Source organism: Mus caroli, chromosome 11 (assembly GCF_900094665.2).
Source record: "Mus caroli chromosome 11, CAROLI_EIJ_v1.1, whole genome shotgun sequence".
NCBI classification, from domain to species: domain Eukaryota; kingdom Metazoa; phylum Chordata; class Mammalia; order Rodentia; family Muridae; genus Mus; species Mus caroli.
In genome coordinates this window covers 48,079,997-48,096,679 of record NC_034580.1, presented here as the reverse complement: position 1 = coordinate 48,096,679, position 16,683 = coordinate 48,079,997, and the positions used below count along the sequence as shown (strand labels likewise).

General features: G+C 46.8%; 1 protein-coding gene across 2 annotated transcripts in view; it reads right to left on the bottom strand.

Annotated features, from left to right (window-relative positions):
* Fstl4 (follistatin like 4) overlaps positions 1–16,683 on the bottom strand; it is a 466,097-nt gene that overhangs the window by 15,316 nt on the left and 434,098 nt on the right. For both annotated transcript variants that reach the window (XM_029483851.1, XM_021176957.2), the window contains exons 9-13: positions 8,917–9,078; positions 8,461–8,595; positions 7,182–7,208; positions 5,762–5,880; positions 3,350–3,499 (exon numbers count right to left, since the gene is read on the bottom strand). In XM_029483851.1, coding sequence (XP_029339711.1) covers positions 3,350–3,499; positions 5,762–5,880; positions 7,182–7,208; positions 8,461–8,595; positions 8,917–9,078 — 593 coding nt within the window. The remainder of the gene's footprint in view (positions 1–3,349; positions 3,500–5,761; positions 5,881–7,181; positions 7,209–8,460; positions 8,596–8,916; positions 9,079–16,683) is intronic.

The following is a 16,683-nucleotide window of genomic DNA, read 5'->3' as shown; positions in this document are numbered from 1 at the left end:
CTGGTCTACAGAGTGAGTTCCAGGACAGCCAGGGCTATACAGAGAAACCCTGTCTCGAAAAACAACAAAAACAAAACCCCCAAAAACCAACAACCCCCCCAAAAGTTAACAATTTACATGTGATAGTACCAGTATAAAGATGTGTGTTGTAGTTATTAAAATGATAATAACACAAGTACATCTTCAATAAATAATGGAGAAAAATAGAACACAAGTATTTCTTGAAGCTAAAAGGAAACAAAAATGAGAGAAAAGCAACATAAACAGGCTAAATAAAAGGTAAAGTTGTAGAAACAATTATATCAATTATATTAAATATAAATGGACCAAATATTTTAAGAGACTAATTAAACTAGATAAATTTAAATGTTATAAAAGAACATCTTAAATATAAGGAATAGGAAGGTTGAAAAGTAAAAGGATGGACAATTGTGGCCTGAGAATGCTAATTAACATATGATTTAGCTATACTAGCATTGTTAAAAAGCTGGTTCATAGCATTACCAGGGATAAAAGGGACATAAGAAAAAGGAATCTTTCTTCTAGAAAGGGACTATAATCCTAAGGTAAAGATGATAGAACTTTGAGAGGTAGATAACTCCACAGCAGAGTGGATTTTAAAAACTCACCCCAGCAGTTGATAGACTAAACATACAATACAAATCACCTCAGAAAGGAGATCTGAACAGCACGATGAATCAAGTTGACATAACCGACACATATTAAATAGCGCATCTCATACCAGAGTACGTGTTCTCGTAAAGTAAACACAAAACATTTATCAAAGTTGATCATGAGTTCGGTTTTAAAATAAGCTTTAGTATATACTTCAAAAGATGGAAATTACTCAGTGTGTTCTCTGATCACGGGAATCAGTTACAAAAAGGCAAACTGAAAACCTGTTGCATCTACCAGGAAACCCCACAACTCTGGCGGTACTAATTGTTCTTTATACTCAGGGGCAGGACAACTCTGCTGATTGGCTGCAGGTTAAGTTTCTAGTCCCAGCCCTTCAGTGGGCAATCGTATAGTGCGGCTTTCTGTGTACATGCGCCTGGTCAATCTGATCTCATGCTTACCTTTGACCTGGTGAGAATCTTCTTTTTGTTTCAGTGGAAAGAAATCAAAAAAGGAATCTAACTAATGTCCCTGTGTGGCTTAGTTGCACCCAGTGGGGGGGGGATATTCTTTTGGCTTCTGCCAGTGTCCCCACCCATGTGCATTGGAGCCCGCTGACTTTGATGACCCACGGGAGGAGTGTGGGGACAGTTGTTACCATTAGCATTTGCATACATAATCTGGGGTAACATGTCTTTGAAAACATTCCTTTGGTACCCCCTTCTTCATTTCTATACTCGTAGTTTTGCATTGAAACCCATCTATACGGTTGCCTATATCCCCACCACATACTCTCTCTCTCCTGTCATTCTGACTTGAGTCCCCTTCCCCAGGGTGGCCATGCTTGTTGTCATCCTAGCGGTTGTAACTAAAGTGGTCTACAATGCGGTAAGATGAAATCCAGGGGCCAGTTCTCAAGATGGCCTAACACTGAGAGCACCTTTTGAGACTATCTCTGCCTATTGGAATACCACCTGCCCAGGTTTTCTTCCTACCTCTCAGCCCGCTCCTCCTCAGATGTCTTTCTTGGCTGTCCATCTCTTTGTTTCTTGATCTTTAGATATGGGACAGCTTCAGGCCTCCATTCTTTCCCTCTTGTTTATCTGTATACCCTGGGGTATCTCAGCCAGTTTTCTAGATTTAATCAGGCCTGAGGGTGATGACACTCAAGCAGACAGCTCCAGCCTTGTCTTTCCTCTGACTTCAGACCTGTTTACTTGACGTGTCTACCTAAATACCTGACAGCATTTCAAATTGAATCTCCTTTCTATCTGTACTATGCTCTATGCTAAGCCTTGAAATGAAGCATCTTTAATCCTCGCATCCTTGATTTCATTTGTGGTCAAATTATCCTCTGTCTCTCCCTTACAAGAATACTTGTGACTAACAGCCAGGGTCCACCTGGATCTTCTAGGATCTTCTAACTTGAAAAGTGCTTAGCCATACCTACATTGTCCCTTTTGCTATATAAGGTAACATTCAGTTTTCTGGCATAGAATGTCTTTGGGGCCATAATTTTTTTTTAAAGATTTATTCATTATTATATATACTGTAGCTGTCTTCAGACGCACCAGAAGAGATCATCAGATCTCATTATGGATGGTTGTGAGCCACCATGTGGATTCTGGGATTTAATTTAACCTGCCATTGAATATAGACGATAGAACCATTCTGCGCTCAAGCTAACCAGGAAGTGAATCATGCGCTTCCTTTCTTTTCCTCTCAAACCTTACATTCAATCTGCCAGAAAAAGATTTAGGAGGGCTAGAGAGATGGCTCAGTGGTTAAGAGTGCCTGCTGCTTTTCCTGAAGACTGAAGCTAGGGTTCCTAGTACCTGTATCAGGTGGCTCACGACGGCCTGTAAGTCCACCTACCCGGGATCTGATGCTCCTGTGCACATACACGTTACTAAAAATAAGCAAATCCGCTAATTTCTCATCACAGTCCTCTGAAGCTGCCACCATCTTGTGCCTGAGACAAGATCCTGTTCTATCATCCTTGCGGATTTGTAAGGCAGCAGCTGTGTTAATTGATGCTCAGAAATCTGTTGGTGACTTTCTCTTTCACCTTGATTTTATTCTACAGTCTCACAGGCCTCAAAGGCTCTCTGGGTGCCAGCTCCTGTTTATCCCTAAGCTCACTGCCTCCACCTCTTCCCCTCATCACTAGATGCTGCTTCCACCCTTGGTGTCTTAGGAGACATTCAGATCTCAGCTTCTGTTCCGTTCCAGAGGGAGAGTCAATTTCAAGCAGTCTTAGAGCTCCTTGGGCATATTAACCCTGGCTTTCCACAGCTCTCGCTCCCTACAGCACCCGGAAACTCTGCATTGTGTTCTGCCTCCCTGACTAGAGTCCATGCTGTGGCCTCCGGTGCATTCATTCATGGCTGGTTTTTGAACATGTATACTGTGCTGGGCACACGGTAATATATATCTGATAGACAGCTGCACAGAAGTCTCCTTTGGCTAAGCTTTTTTTTTTTTTTTTTTTTTTTTTTTCCGAGACAGGGTTTCTCTGTATAGCCCTGGCTGTCCTGGAACTCACTTTGAAGAACAGGCTGACCTCNAACTCAGAAATCCACCTGCCTCTGCCTCCCAAGTGCTGGGATTAAAGGCGTGCACCACCACTGCTCAGCTGGCTAAGCTCTTCTTATAGGAGTTGGGGAGCATGCACAAAGCAGGCATTGCCCTAGGATTTCAAGTCTTTCTCACTTCTTCCAAGAGCTATTACCTGTAAGACCTTCTGGGCTTGAACGTCGACCACAAGGACTCTGTTCAGTGCTGGCTGGGCCACGTAGATGTACCGGTTTCTGACATTGACCGCAGAGGCCCACTGGCATGGCTGGGTAGCATCTCCTTCCACACGAGGACAGATTTCTTCCTGTAAGGAGACAGCCAGCCATGTATCTGTTCTTCTACCCTACTCAAACATCCCTGGGCTCTCTAGCCATTGACCCTCTTGGATCCCCTTTTTTTCTTGTCTCAAACTCCTTGGGATTCATACATACAACAGCATGCAGACCCTGCCACACCACGAATTTCTCACTTGATCTTTTTGTCTTCCTTATCAAGGTCAACACTCTGTCGCCGTGTTCTCAGTCTGTAGATTTTTCTGTGTGGAATAGCCCTGGGCCCATTCTTGGATTTCTTCTGTAAAGTCTATTTCTTTGTTGACCTCACTGAAACCTATGGCTTTAGGTACCATCTGCACACTCGCTACTCCCAAATTCCTAGGTGTTCATATGTGTACAAATTTGCACACGATTGTGGAGGCCATATCATTCTCCCAATGCTGTCAGCCTTATTATTTGTCTATTACTATTTTTGAGACCCAGGTTTTCAGTGGCTTAGAGTTCACCATGTAGGTTAGGGTAGCTAGCCAATGAACATCACAGTTTGCCTGCCTCTGTCCCCCTAGGTTGGAATTACAAACATATGCTTAAAAAAAAAAAAAAGATTTGCTTGCATGTTTGTATGTATACCACATGTGTGCCTGATGCCTCTGGAACTAGAGTTTCTGATGGTTGTGAACCACCATGTGGGTCCTGGGAACTGAACCTGGGTTTCCTGCAAGAGCAACACGCGCTCTTAATCACTGAGCCATCTCTCCAGCCATGTCCCCTTCTAATGTGGGCTCAAGGATCTCTAACTCAAGTCCTCATGCTTACAAGGACAGCACGCTACCAAGTGTCAATCTTTAGTTAAGCCCCTTGTGTGCACGCCACTCTTAGATGCTGTCTCTTGTACCTTAAACTTGTATATCTAAAATCAACTTTTAGTTCTTTTTCTCCAATCTCCCTCATTCTATACAAAACTAGGAGCTCACTGCTTTCCTCCCCCCCCCCTTTATGGTTCTTTTTATTTTATGTTTTAAAGATAGGAACATTGTTTTCTGTGTCTTCTGTGATGCATATTCTCTTGGATTTTCTCGTTACCCTGTCCTAACCCTGTCCTGTGGTTTCTCTTAGTCAGCCTGCCCCTGAGTGGTTAACAGCTCAGGCCTCTGTTGAATGTCCATCCACTGCAGTCAATAGCCATGCCACTGTCTATTCCTCAACTTTTGACAACACTCACAACCAGATGGTGCCCAGATCTCTGTCTTCAGCTCAGAAACATTCTTTCAGTTCTATTTGGTTCTTTCAGAGGTGCTTCAAACTCGATCATTCAGGATGGGCCATGTGCTCTGCCTCCCATGGCTAGACTCTTTTTCTCTCTATTGCCTTTGCTACTTGGCATCACAAGATGCTATGAAGTCCTGGCAAGCAGGACCATGACCCTATGCCTAACAGGGTCAGGGTGCAACTGTTTGGGGACAGCAGCCTGAGGGGATGTCAGAGAACAGAGCAGGAACCCAGGGGAATGGAGCAGGGAGGGCGCCCTGAGCCTTCCCCCAGTGGTTATCTCCTCTGCTGCCCTCTCCTTCAACTGTCACTTGATACTTGGCTTTATGTGTCATTTGTAGCAGTACCTCTGTAACTCTGGGCATTCCTTCATGTGTGTCCATGCCTAAGGGTCACAAGAACACCTGTCTAGGGGCTGCCTGTTCACCTTGCAGTCTTTATTATTTGACTAAGAAGTGGAGGCCAGGAACCCAGTGTCCCCTGGTGTAGCAGAAATGGAGGGGCCACCTCTATGTAAATGCCAGGGGCTGCATAGCTACAAAGGCATCTCCTGCAGGAGGACCTAATTGAGGACTGGCTGAGAGACCAAGGATTGCTGGCACAGACAATGCCAGCCAATCGGGAACTGCTGTTTAGAAGAGATGCTTTCTTGGGACCGATGGGGTGTGGGTAGAATGCATTAAAGGAGCTTGCAGTAGTGTTCAGATGAGCTTGCTGCAGTGTTTCTCACCTGCTCCTGAAGTCTGTGTCATTGACTCCACACTACCTCACCTCCAACCCTCAAGAGCAGGTAGGGTTGAATAGTCCAGGGCACAGACAACACCCTGGCCCTCACAGCTGCTGGATGGTGTATGGAGAACTAGAATTCTCTGCCTCATGCTCCTTCCTTAGCCTAGAACCACACCGTCACGTGAACAGAACTGAGGGAACCCAGGCTTACACGCACACGCACACATGTGGAGCATGACCTGTGGATTTGGACCATGCACGATAGAGAAGCTGCCTCGGCCACAGAAACTCACATAACTCATGAAGATCTTCTCTGTAGGTTTCAAGCGTCTCTGGACCTCACAGTCCACAGGGTGGATGACAACGATGCCATCGTCAGCGAAGACATAGAACATGTTTCCCACGCTGAGGCCTGGGAGGGACGAACACAGCAAAGTCATGAGCTTCTTGTGTGGTAGGGCCACACAAGGCACAGCAGGATAGCGGAGGTGTAATGTACTTTCCTGGTGGAGAGGGTAGACAGTCAGTTTCTAAGGTTTGGAACCAACATAACCTATCACCAGCTTTGCAAACGGGTTCCTGCTGCTGCAACCCAGTCCATCAAAGATGCCAGGGCTAGAGGGAGCACATAGCATTGCACTCAATGGCCAATCCTAGTTATCCCTTGGAGAATCATATGGGGCTACTATATACATATGCCTCAGTGCAGCACCCCCAGCAATCTCAGTGTCTTAGGCACCATGCCAAAACATCTCTGTCATGAATGATCCACCTTACAAATCTTGGGCTGAAACAGCCACTCTGGGCAAAGCCTCCCTAGGCTTCTTTGAAAGCCAATCACCAGAAAAGCCAACACAAGATTGACATCTTAATGGAGCCCACACAGGGTTTGTAGATGCACCTATGTTTCCAGCTTAGTGCAGCAACGGTGCTCAGTCAGTATGGGAAAGTGAGAGTCAATACTCATTCAACACAGCCAACCTCACAGGAGACGCAGCCTTCTGATCTGCCCTCTAGAAGGCTATGTTGAAATCTAGCTTCTACTACCAGGCTCCAGAGGGCTCCCAGCTTCCTCTGCTGCTGTTGTCTGGTCTCACCTCTCTCCTACTAAGATTTGAGAGTGTCCTGGGGCCGGTGGTCACTTCCTCTTGGCTTCTGTGTTCTGGCCTCTCTAGGACTTGAATATCAGCAGAGAAGGGCAAAGCATTTAACTGCTGAGATGAGATGGGGTTTGTTCAGTGTTTCATCATTTACTCTGAAAGCAGCACCCACCAGCCCTATAGTCTAAGGTGGCTTCAGTGTGCCTTTGGTCCCTACAGTACACAGCAGCCCCAGTAGACTCGTGTTCCCTTAGGAGTCTCCGCTATATAAACATGAGTCCCTCTGCAGTACCCTAACAGCATGCCTAACAGCATACCACTGCTTAAAACACACAGAAGACGAGCTTTGCAGTCGAGGCACCCAAGCTGGGGAGTAGAGAATGGTTACAGTCAACAACCCTGCTGTGGGTCTCTGTCTCTCATATGTACTGACTGGGTCAGGCTGAGTGCCCAAAGCTCAGGAGACTAAGCTGGGTCTGTGCATGAGTGTGCCACATGAGTTTGACTGTGAGTCCCCTTTCCCCTTGGTACATAGGCTCTGCAAAGCTGGTGGCTCAGGGAAGTGAGAACACATGTAACTACAGGCATGACACAGGACAGCCATACTCAGTACCTTCTTCCCGCCACAAGATGTTTGCCACTATGGCAGCCGAGAATCAGGAGAGCAGCAACATGAAACCCAGGAGAGAAAGAGAAGAGGACACTGTCAAACCTTCACTGCTGTGATTCATTCCACTAAGGAACATTCTAAAATCTACTTGTCGCTTGATGAATCTGGATCACTCATTGGCCCAGCAACAATACCAGTCCACAGTGCAGGACCCATGTCGATACTTCAGATTTCAGAATGCTTTTTTTTTTTTTCTAAATGAATCTTTGAAATGGAGTCCTAGGATTCCAGCAGCCTCCCCGATTCTGCAGGCAATGATGAACAAGAAGCCTTTCTCCCCGATTTCCTGTCTTCCAGGAAAGCTAATTTTTAGTTAAGACTCTCCAAGGAAGAACATTCCCTCATTCAGTGATCAAAGCTTGGAGTCTGACGGACGGGGAGGGACTGACCACCACCTATGCTATGACCACTACCTGCAGGACCACCTGGGGAGGCAGTGGTTACAAGGGAGAAGATGCTTAGCCCATGAGGTGGGTGATAATTCCCAGAGGAGAGGCCACTCTACTCCCAGTTGTATTTTCATCTGGTAGTTCCCCATACCACGGAGAGTACTAAACTCCATTCATGCCTTTTCTCACATATATACATATACTGTGAATACAAGAGAATAATTATAATATGCTGTGATGAAAAAGTTATTGAAGGGGCTGGGATATGTCCTACCAGTTAAGAGCATATGCTGTTACTCCAGAGGCTCAGAGTTCAGTTCCCAGCATCCCACAACAGGCAGCTCATAACCACCTGCAGCTCCAGCTTCAAGAGATCTGATCTCCTCTTCTGGCCTGTGTGTGAACCAGCACACACAGGTACACATTAAAAAAAAACTTAGTTATTTAAGACTTGGAAAAGGTTCATTTCTGGAATTTCAGATCAAAGGAAGTCTAGAGGGGATTGCTGTCTGCACCTGCGAGCTTCTAGAACACCCGGTGGCACAAAGGCTTTTGTGACTGAGTTTCCAGTCGTACATCAAGTAGGAGGCAAGAGCAGAGCTGGGATATTTGGCCTCTGTGTCCTGAATCAGATTCTTCTATTGTCTATGTTCCCAGAGCTTTGTAGGTTGCTTGAAAAGGTCACCATCTGTACCTAGCTTTGTGTACAGAGGAAATAGATTTATCCCAGCCTTTAGAGGCTTCCGGTTGGTGACTAACTGGAGAGTTAGTGCATTCCCCTTGTCCCCTAACATACAGCTCAATGAGGACCTCAGAGCCAATGGGGCACTCACATGTCTTCCTAGCAGAGTCCTCAATGAAGAGTGAGGAGATATCTTCATCCACACCCACTTCATTCTTGGCAATGCAGGTATATGCCCCGGTGTCTTCATAGCGGACACTGCCGATGTGAAGTTCGCTTCCATTGGCTGTAGAGGGGAGAGTGCACAGGGTGGTGCTCTCAGGGGGAAACACCCTTTCATGTGCCTTCCCCACTATCCTCTCAGGATCTCTGAAGAGCCTTGAGCTAAAACCATAGTCACTGGGTATGGCTGAAGGCAGCCAACATTCTTGGGGCTAGACCCAGGATGGGGTAGCACTGCTGAAATAGAGGGTGACCTGGAATCTGGCCAATGGCCTCTCAGATGCCCATGAGCTGTGTATGCCAGTCAACAGGGGATCCCTGTTTCCTCTTAACATGCCAGATTCAGCTATGATCTCGCCTCTCATTTCCTACGTGCAGATCTTACCCAAGAGGGAGAGCTGTTTGGACATCTGGGTTGAGACATCCATGCCGTTTTTCAGCCAAATGATTCTGGGCAGGGGGATGCCCTCAGCATGGCATCGAAGGCTGGCTGCCACCCCAGGTTCTTGTGCCTGGGTTTCTGGATAGACACGAATGACTGGTGGCACTGTGGGTGAGAATCAGTGTTGGTAAGAACAAATCCACACCTGCTCTTGGGCCTGTAGTCAACCCCTGAGACCCTTGATCCAGAGGGTGAACCTGAGAGGCGACTCTGGAGGCAGTGGAACCAGTTTACAGTGATCATCTTTGACAACCCAAGCGCTGAGGAAAAAAGCTGTAAAATGAATTACTAGTAATAAACACAACCTGTGTCGTACCCCGTAATTCATGGCTTCTACCCTTGTTCTCAATATGATCAGAAAGACATCCAAATATTTAACGCTGCTCAGCTGCAGGATGTAAAGAGAAGCCAGCGGCTGGAATTAATCTCCGAACGAGTGAAATTCAGATGTATTATTCCTGTTATCGGAAAGCCATTGGACAGGGCCTTAATTTCTTTCAGGAAATGCTTCACGAAGCACTTATGGGCACTGACTGGCAGGGCTGCTAATTACATCACAGCTCTGGGGCAGCCCATCGATTTTCCAGTGGGTCATTTTTATTCCTTCACTCCCTAAGGTCTGGAACCTATATGGAAGAAGGCTGTGTCCTCCTTGGCTGGGGAACAACTCAGCTCTGGCCCCTGGTGGTTGAGTTTCAGCTTGGGTATATGACCTGACCCACTGGCTAGATGACCACAGGTAGGCAAGACTCCGGCACATTCTACAGGGCACCGCCCCTTATAGGCCATGGGGAGGGACTCTTGGAGAAGTGGAGATTTTGGGGGAATCCTCTCTCCTGTCCCTGGAAGTAAAGACACCATAATTTCTCACATTCATGAGGGCTTATGTTTATTAATACATTTTACTCTATATACTGTAAAACAGGATTTGAGAGTGTATGTAAACAAACAAGTTTTAAACAAATCACACTTTTTTTTTTTTTTTTTTTTGGTTGGGGGATGGATTCCTATTGAAGTGGATAACTACGATTCCTTAGCACTATCTGGAAGTTCCTTTATTACAAGGAGGAGTCTGAGTAAGGGAGAACTCTGGTGGTCCACGCTCAGTGGACAGAGGACAAAGGAGAAACTCTAGAGTCATTAGGAGCAGTGGATCTGCAGTTGCCATAGACACTCCTCCTCCTCCTCCTTCAAGATGTATTTATGTTATTTCTATGGGTTTACTGTAGCTGTCTTCAGACACACCAGAAGAGGGGACCAAATCACATTATAGATGGCTGTGAGCCACCATGTGGTTGCTGGGAATTGAACTCAGGACCTTTGGAAGAGTGGTCAGTGTACTTAACTGCTGAGCCATCTCTCCAGTCACCATAGACACTCTTCTTAACAACTCAGCTCGAGTTCCAAGGCTTGCCCTGACTGACCTCTGGGAGGGTAGAGGGGAAACCCAAACTAGGTATGGGGAATCCCAAGAACAAGGTGTCTCTGCCATCTCTCCCCCTGGGTCTCTTTGTTCAAAGTTCTGGGGATGGAGTCCCAGGCTATAGCAGCATCAAAGATGGTTCTGTCCCAGATCAACCATCAAGGATGGAGGAAGTGAGTGGGTTCAGTTGAGATGTGGGCAGGAATTGCTTTTAAGAACACAGATGTAAGCTTTTCTTCCATCCATTTGGATCATATAGGAAAGGAAGCTTTCTCACACCTTACATTGGGCAGAGGAAGAAATGAGGTTCAAGAGGCACAGAATTTGAGTAAGGAGGGTATAGAGGCCCAGAGAACTGAGACTGATGGGTGGTTTGAGAAAGTTCTAGAACAAACCAGGGTTTTAGTCAGGACTACCTGGGACCTGGGCATTAGTGAGCTTGGGCTGTTGCAAAATCTCCACCTATTCAAAGCCACCTGCCTGATAACCACAGATCAAACCTACAGGAAGTAGAAGAGTCCACAGAGGTAGAAGTGGAATAGAGAACTCACCTGGAAAGCCAAGAGAGCAATGAGCAAAACTTTGAGCTGCCTAGTTGTAAGAACAGCAAGTTTGATCAATTGAAAACAGGAGAAAAAGAATACAAAAGGGCTTGAGCATGCGAGAAAGCTGTATTAAGTTATGGGTAATAAAAACAAAGACCTCAATGAAATGGATCATTTAAAAGGAAGCTTTGGGTCTGTAGAGCTGGCTTAGATATATATATATATCAATAAATTGTGACTGTCTCACTTGGCTTCGTTACTTTTCTATTTGCTTGGATTAAGACCATGACCAAGGTAATGTACAGAACAAAGAAAAGTCTTTGAGGTTCACAGTTCAGAGGTTGGGTCTATGGTCATGGTGGGGAGCAAGGCAGCAAGGCAGACAGGTATGGGCTTGGAGGAGGAGCTTAGAGTTTACATCTTACACAGGAGTTGGAAATAGAGGGGGAGAGAGCTAACTGGGGATGGCATGGGCTTTTGAAATCTCAAAGCCCACCCCCCATTGACAGACTTCTTCCAACAAGGCCATACTCCCTTATTCTTCTCAAACACACCAACCTGGACCAAGTAATCAAATACCTGAGCCTATGGGTGCTGTTTTCACTCCAACCACCACAGTCCTATGCAAATCAGGATCATAAATACAGTTGGTAACATCTAGCTGGCATTTCAAGAACACACTGGGCTAGAGAGATGGCTCCATAGACAAAGTATTTGCTGTGCAAGTGAGAGGATCTGAGTTCATATCCCAACTATCCATGTAGAAAGCTGGACTCAGTAGCATGTATCTACAATCTCATCTCTCCCGAGGCAAGATGGGAGGTAGGGACAGGAGAATCCCTAGATGCTCATGGGCGGCATCAGTGAACAAGAGGCCTGCCTCAAGCAAGGTGAGGTGTGAGGGACAACCTCCAAGGTTGTCCTCTGACGTCTACACATGTGCCGAGGGATATGTGTAGACCCATATGAACATACAAACATGTAGACACACATAAACTATAGCCGCAGACTCTAAGTATGTTTCAGTGTCTATTAGGATATCTATAATGATCAAAGTCAAAGGTGGCCAAAAATAAATCATTTGATTTTCTTACTAGACACCGAAAGAGCCTTGAAAAAGACCTAAACTCCTTTTCTTGGTGTGTGACTATGCAAGGCCCAGTAAATAGGAACAAAATGATATTTTCTTCCTACAATGAAGAGTATGTCCATAAAAAGAAGAATCAACACCATTCCTTTCAGGAAAATGAAAACTGAGAAAGTACAGAAAGCAGTGTTAACTCTGATGCTCCAGGGGTTTGGTCAAGGAAGGTAAGATATGAAGGCATAGACATTAAAGGATGGTGCCATGTTTATCCCTGTGACCAAACACCCAGCAGAAACAACTGACGGACTCTCAGCTTACCATGGTGGGGAAGGCATGGTGATTCGAGGGGCTCTCTCTCTGGTACAACTGAGACTCTTCATACTGTGGCCAACCAGGCAGCAGAGAATGTGGTTGGTTGAAGGGAGTATCGACTTCAGAGCCTCACCCATAGTGACCTATTTCCACAACCCAAGCCCCACCTCCTAAGGGCTCTCTAGCCTCTAAAATAACATCCCAAACTGAGGACCAAATTTTCAAAACACTCATGGGGAACATTTCAAAATTAAAAAGATTTAAAATTCATATTCATTTAAATGTCCCTATGTGTCTGCTTGTTGGTATATGCAGTATGTGCACATGGTACCTTCAGACAGCAGAAGAGGGCATCAGGTCCCCTTGGAATTAGAGTTACAGGAGGTTGTGAGCCATCTGCTGTGGGTTCTACAACTGTGCAAATACTCTTTAACTGCTGAGCCATGTCTCCAGTCTCTCAGAGGGATATTTTCTTCCTACATCTCAGAGGGACATTCAAGATTGCAACCATATAATAGAGAACAGGGCTGTTTTCCATAGCTGCACTCCAGGCCACAAGCCAAAAAAGATGGTTAAGATCACATGACCATACAGAGCTAGTACCAAACATCTAAAGTTAATCGCTTATTTATAGATCAGAATAGACCAGACAGACAACAGCCTGGACCCAAGTGATGAGAACTGTAAAATCTTAGTGACAGCATAAGAAAGGTAATAATGAGAGGGGAGCCATTGATTAGGAAGATTTTCTATTGTCACAAACAAGATCTGACAAATTAACCCACAGACTCTATCCAATTCCAATTAAAATGGATCCGTTGGGGCTTGACAAAAATAATGCTGGGTTTATCTAGAAAGGAAACAACAATTCAGTGCATGGCCAAGGGAACCGAGAACTGACATTGTTCCTTGTCATTTTGCTAAACCAAGATGTCACAGAAGCAATTTTGATACTGAGTGAAGGGGAGGGGGGTGGCGAGGGGCTCCTCTTCTCCGAGCCTAGCACCTGACTAAAGACCTTGATTGATTTTACAAGGCTCTGTCAATTCAATGTCAGGTAGCTGACCTCTGTAGAAAGTCCAGCCGGGTATCAGGCACAGTGCACACAGCATTAAGAGCCTCGGTCCCTTGGGTGGTGGAGCTTTCTGTCGGGGAAAGAAGACTGAAGGAGCTGTAGTGCGATGGTCACCCCCAGGGGGAGCCCTGGGGAGCAGAGGCGTTACTTTCCTCTCCTCCTACAGGAGAGACTAAACCTCAAGGTGCCTGAGGGATCTGTCTGTTTATTGGTGCTAAGCTTGTCCAGGGAACAGGACTGGCTCCCACAGTGGTCAGTACCAGCCCTGGAGACTGTCCTTGGTCTCTGCTCTCATCTCTGGCAGGCATGTGCTATAGACTGAGAATTTTTCACACTTGAGCAAGTAACATCTATCTGCTCACACACAATGCTCACCCTGTTCCCGGCCCCCACCTCCCAGGGCCTCTGTGCACTGCTCTGAGATGGGAGATTTCTCAGGCCAATTTGGGACTAAATTTAAACTGAAATTTGTGATAGTGTTCGAGAACAGAAAGACACCTGACTGAAAGTCAAGGGTGTAGGATGAGTCACTCAACAAAATAGTGACTTCAAGGCACTAAAATCTCCATAGGTGTGTGTGTGTGTGGGGGGGGGAGGGTAGGGCAGACACACACACACTCACACACATACACACACACACACACACACACAGAGCCTCTGCCCATCTGGAAGTCTCTTTAAGGACACAGCAACCCTCCTTGAAGGGAGCCTGAGGAGGGGAGGGACATCTACTGTTCCCTCCTTCCCAGCTTTCTTCAGACCTCTGAGTGAGGCCCACCAGGCTCTTTTCTTGTCCCCTGTAATGACATCATTTCAAGTTGTCCTGATGGGCCCTCCCCACAATGAAGCTCCTTTCTTTGTTTGTCACCCTCCCCCTGGAGACCTGGCTTTTCCTGAGGACACTGCTTCTCTTGCAGCTTCCTAGGGACAGCCCCTTCCTCTTCAATCCATCCATCCATCCATCCATCCATTCATTCATTCATTCATTCATTCAGTGCATGAACCTAAGGCTTCACACAGGCTCAGCAAGTGCTGTGTCTTTGACCTATTGATCTTTTTATTTTTTTCTTTGCACAACAATGCTGGACTTCAGGACTGCTGCCATGTTTGCTCTGCTTAGCCCAAGCCCTGGATCCTGCCCTTCCTCTTCCAGGATAACACCCCTTGCTCCTCACCTGCTTCTACTTGGAGGGACTTCCCTCCATTCAGATCATACAACCTGTTCATTCTCTCCTAAAGAGAATAAAGTGACTCTAAAGCACCCCCCAAAACGAGGCAGCTCTTCTCTCTAGCTTCTTTCCCCACCCCAGCCCCTTTTCTCCTACATCATCCCACAGTTCCCTCTAAGTCAGTTCCAGCCACATGGACCCAGCCATCCAGTGGGAACTGCTCTTCTCTGGGTCACAGTGGCTTCCACATGCTAGCCTGACCTCAGCAGCCCTAATCATTGCCCTGGCCTGTCTGCAGCTGAGTGATCTTTGTAGGCTGCTGTCTCTGCCTGGCCCTGGGCATCCCTCCTCGTTTCCACTGGTCTCCCACCTGCTCAGCTGGCTTTCCCTCAGCCCTGGCTCTGAATGCAGGTCTTCACCCTCTGGTGGCCCAAACCCATCCACAGACTTGACATCTGTCTTCTGACACAGCTGAAATGCATCCCTCCAGCTCAGACCTTGCCCTTAAAGAGAACTTAGATGCCCATCTGCACCCCACTCCACAGGGTGTCTGTCGGTGGACACCACGCATTGCTCATGGCCAAGTGAGTTCATGATCTGTCTTCCCCTCAACGGCTTCCCCTTGTTTCAGTAAAGGGCAGATTTCCCTTGCCAGAACATTTGGGGTCACCTTTGACCCCCCCCCCTTTTACACCCCTCTCTCCATCTTTCTCCTGCCATCCTATGTAAATCATGCACATTCACTCAGGTTCTCCTTATTCCTTCTGTTCTTTAAGAAACTTCTTCCTTAGCGCTTTTGCCCATGGCCACGCCCCCACGCAGACAGGGCATGCCAAAGCATGCTGATTTGTTGAAAGGGCTGGGAGATATATAGTAAGTAAGGGGGTGGGGAAACGCACATTTCTCAATAAATAGAACGAGTACACACCAGGAAGTTAAGAGGGCAACTCTGGGAAACCGAGGAGCTGGCGAGCCTGGGATGAGGGGGTGGGATGTGTAGCCAAAGAGGCTCAGAGATTGGCTGGCTGGACTACAGTATGTCCGTGTGTGGAATACAAGCCACGGGTATGAGTTGCATTTGGGTATTTGGGATCATGGGAACAGTAAATTGCCACAATCCTTCATGAGCCAGTGGGTCAGTTCTTCTCGGCGTCCTCCCAGAGTAGCTGGGGTAGAGTGGAGTGACAGAGCACAGCGAGGTCATTTATCAACAATGTGCGTGCGTGTGCATGTGTGTGTACGCGTGCGCGGGTGCACGCATGTCCTGTGGGCTATCCTGGGCACCTGGGTAGAGGCAGGACCAGAGGCCCCTTGGCCTTCTCAGCTCCCATTCTATCCTGAAGTGCAACATGGAAGGCAAAGCTTGGCACCAGGCAGCTTTGCCAAGGATACAGTCTTGCTCTAAAAATTCAGCATTTGCTGAGGATAAAACTAGAGTGAGGAATTGAAAAAAAAAATCACAGTTCAGTTGGGTGGGCATTCAGAAAACCAAACAGTTCTCCCATGGGTGTGGGCCAGGCTCTGAGTAAGCACCAGGTCTGTACCCACCCAGCCCTGATCCCTGCAGTCACAAGATTTGGCCATACCTAATGCCAGCCCTGTAGAGTCTACCAGAACAGGCAGGTCCTGAGGAGAACCCTAGGCTGTGAAGCACCCACATGGGTCTTGTCAGAGAAAAACGCAGATTCCAGCTTTCAGTAGCATGGTAAGGACACAACTGTCCTAGGTCATGCATATCCCAGCTCCTAGTCCCCATCCTTCATCTTCTGCGCACGAAAAAGATTACGAAACTAAGCTACCCCAGACAAAGATATTCTCTTTTATATTTGCAAAACCTTCATATGAAAACATGCAGGGGCTGGGGAGACAGCTCAGTTGGTAGAGTGCCTTGCCTCACAAACACAAAGACCTGGATTCCAACCATAGAACCCACATAAAAAGGCAGGGTGTGGTGGTTCATGCTTGTAACCCCAGTAAGCCAAGAGGAGGAGAAAGGTAGGTGGTCCCTGGGGTTCTCTGGATGGCCAGACATCCATCCACCCACCCACCCATCCATCCATCCACCCATCCATCCATCCATCCATCCACCCACCCATCCA